The 1,863-nt window shown below is 65.1% G+C and overlaps 1 protein-coding gene across 1 annotated transcript in view; it reads left to right on the forward strand.

Annotated features, from left to right (window-relative positions):
• Positions 1–993, forward strand: part of PRKCSH (protein kinase C substrate 80K-H) — an 11,438-nt gene extending 10,445 nt beyond the window's left edge. The window contains exons 15-18 of the mRNA XM_032396172.1: positions 141–215; positions 305–404; positions 491–666; positions 766–993. Coding sequence (XP_032252063.1) covers positions 141–215; positions 305–404; positions 491–649 — 334 coding nt within the window. The 3' untranslated portion in view covers positions 650–666; positions 766–993. The remainder of the gene's footprint in view (positions 1–140; positions 216–304; positions 405–490; positions 667–765) is intronic.
• The last annotated feature ends 870 nt before the right edge of the window (positions 994–1,863 follow it).

Genomic DNA, 1,863 nt, shown 5'->3' on the forward strand with positions numbered 1-1,863 from the left:
GGGGAGGGGACACGGGGCAGTGAGGGGGCGGGCTCACGGGCCGCCAGCGCAGTTCGAGGTGCCCGGGGGCCCCTGTGTGCGGACGCACGGGGGAGCCTGGGGTCCCGGGTCCCCTGCCCACCGTCCCCATCCTGTGACAGGTACATCTACCGGCTCTGCCCCTTCAAGCTCGTCTCTCAGAAACCCAAGCTCGGCGGCTCCCCCACCAGCCTTGGGTGAGTGGGCTCAGACTGAACCCCCCCTCCCCCAGCTGCCCAGTCCCCGCCAGCACCGCCCCCCACCCTAAGCACCCTGTCTGCCGCAGCACCTGGGGCTCGTGGGCTGGCCCTGAGCACGACAAGTTCAGCGCCATGAAGTACGAGCAGGGAACGGGCTGCTGGCAGGGCCCCAACCGCTCCACCACCGTGAGTGCCAGGGGGTGCGGGGGGCAGGGGTTGCGGGGGCCCGGGCCCACCCGAGCCTGTCTGAGCCCCTGCCTTGCCCATCCCAGGTGCGCCTGCTGTGTGGCAAGGAGACCGTGGTGACCAGCACCACGGAGCCCAGTCGCTGCGAGTACCTCATGGAGCTGATGACGCCGGCCGCCTGCCCTGAGCCGCCGCCCGACGCGCCTGCCGACGGCGACCACGACGGCGACCACGACGAGCTCTAGCCCGGCTGGGCGCCGAGGTGGGCAGGGGGCTGCAGCGGGGTCTGCGGAACACTTCTGTCCCCACCCGTCGGCCTCCATCTCCCGTCTTTCTCATGTGGTCTTTTCTCTGGCTCCAGAACTTCAAGGCACGGAGATGTCCCCCGGCGGGGCCGCCCGCCCGCCCCACCGCCTGTGGCCCGAGGCCCGCCCCCCCGGGGTGCTCAGCCTCCCCACAGGGGCAGGAGCCGTGTGGAGCCCCGTGCCCCGCCGGGGGTGGCGCGGCCGCGTCCCCAGGCCCCCGCGGTCTCCAAAGGTGGAACACAGGAGTTCGCCCGCCCCGGGCGCCCCGCCCCCGCCCCCGCCCACGGTGTCTGCCTCCCTTCCCAGTGGGGATGAGTGACTTGACCTGTGACCTCAAAACAATAAACACCATCCCCCCCAACCAGGCTGTGTCTGCCTTGCTTTGCTCAGGTGTACACGGGGCCGGGGATGGGCTGAGGGGGGAATTCAGGAGAAGCGGCTTTCTGGAGATGGTGCCCAGACCTTGTCCCCCATCAGGCTGGCTCCCCAGCTGGGGTCTTACCAGAGCCTGATTCACATCTGAGCTGCCCCACGGGCCGTGGAGAGAAGTCTAGCACCACAGGGCAGACGGACCCCAGGCCCCTTCCATCTGGGTTTCTGCCCGCACCAGTTGCCCACCCATCCTGAGTCCCAGGTGCGTTGTGGGGAGGCCCCGGGGCTCCAGGTGAGAGCCAGGCCCAGGGAGGGACGGCAGCCTAGGCGTGGCCGCACAGCTCGGGCCCGTGACACACACTCCCAATGCTCCCCACCTGCCGGCACGCAGACAGCGGAGACCGTAAGATTCTGAACTTTTATTTTCTGGCATGAAAAGTACAAATAATTAAACAATTCCATGTAAAAGTCTGTTACCGCGGCCAGGCCTGTAATCCCGGTAATAAATAGTCTAAACGCAACGCAAAGTGTTCTTGTTGGGTTTTGGGTTTTTGTGATTTTTTTTTGTCTTTTTCTTTCTTTTTTTTTTTCTTTTTTCTTTTTTTTTTTACAGTTCTTTATCACCTCCAACATGGACTCTGTCGTGATTTGAAACCTTCTGAATAAATAACAGGATGAAGGGAGGGCTGGAGGGGCTGAGCCCCCATCCCACGGGCCCTGCCCCTGACCCCCAGGGATGTGGAAGACCCCAGCCCCCCCCCCCAACCGGCCCCTGGGGTGAG

Source organism: Phoca vitulina, unplaced genomic scaffold, assembly GCF_004348235.1.
Source record: "Phoca vitulina isolate PV1807 unplaced genomic scaffold, GSC_HSeal_1.0 scaffold89, whole genome shotgun sequence".
In the NCBI taxonomy this organism is placed as follows: domain Eukaryota; kingdom Metazoa; phylum Chordata; class Mammalia; order Carnivora; family Phocidae; genus Phoca; species Phoca vitulina.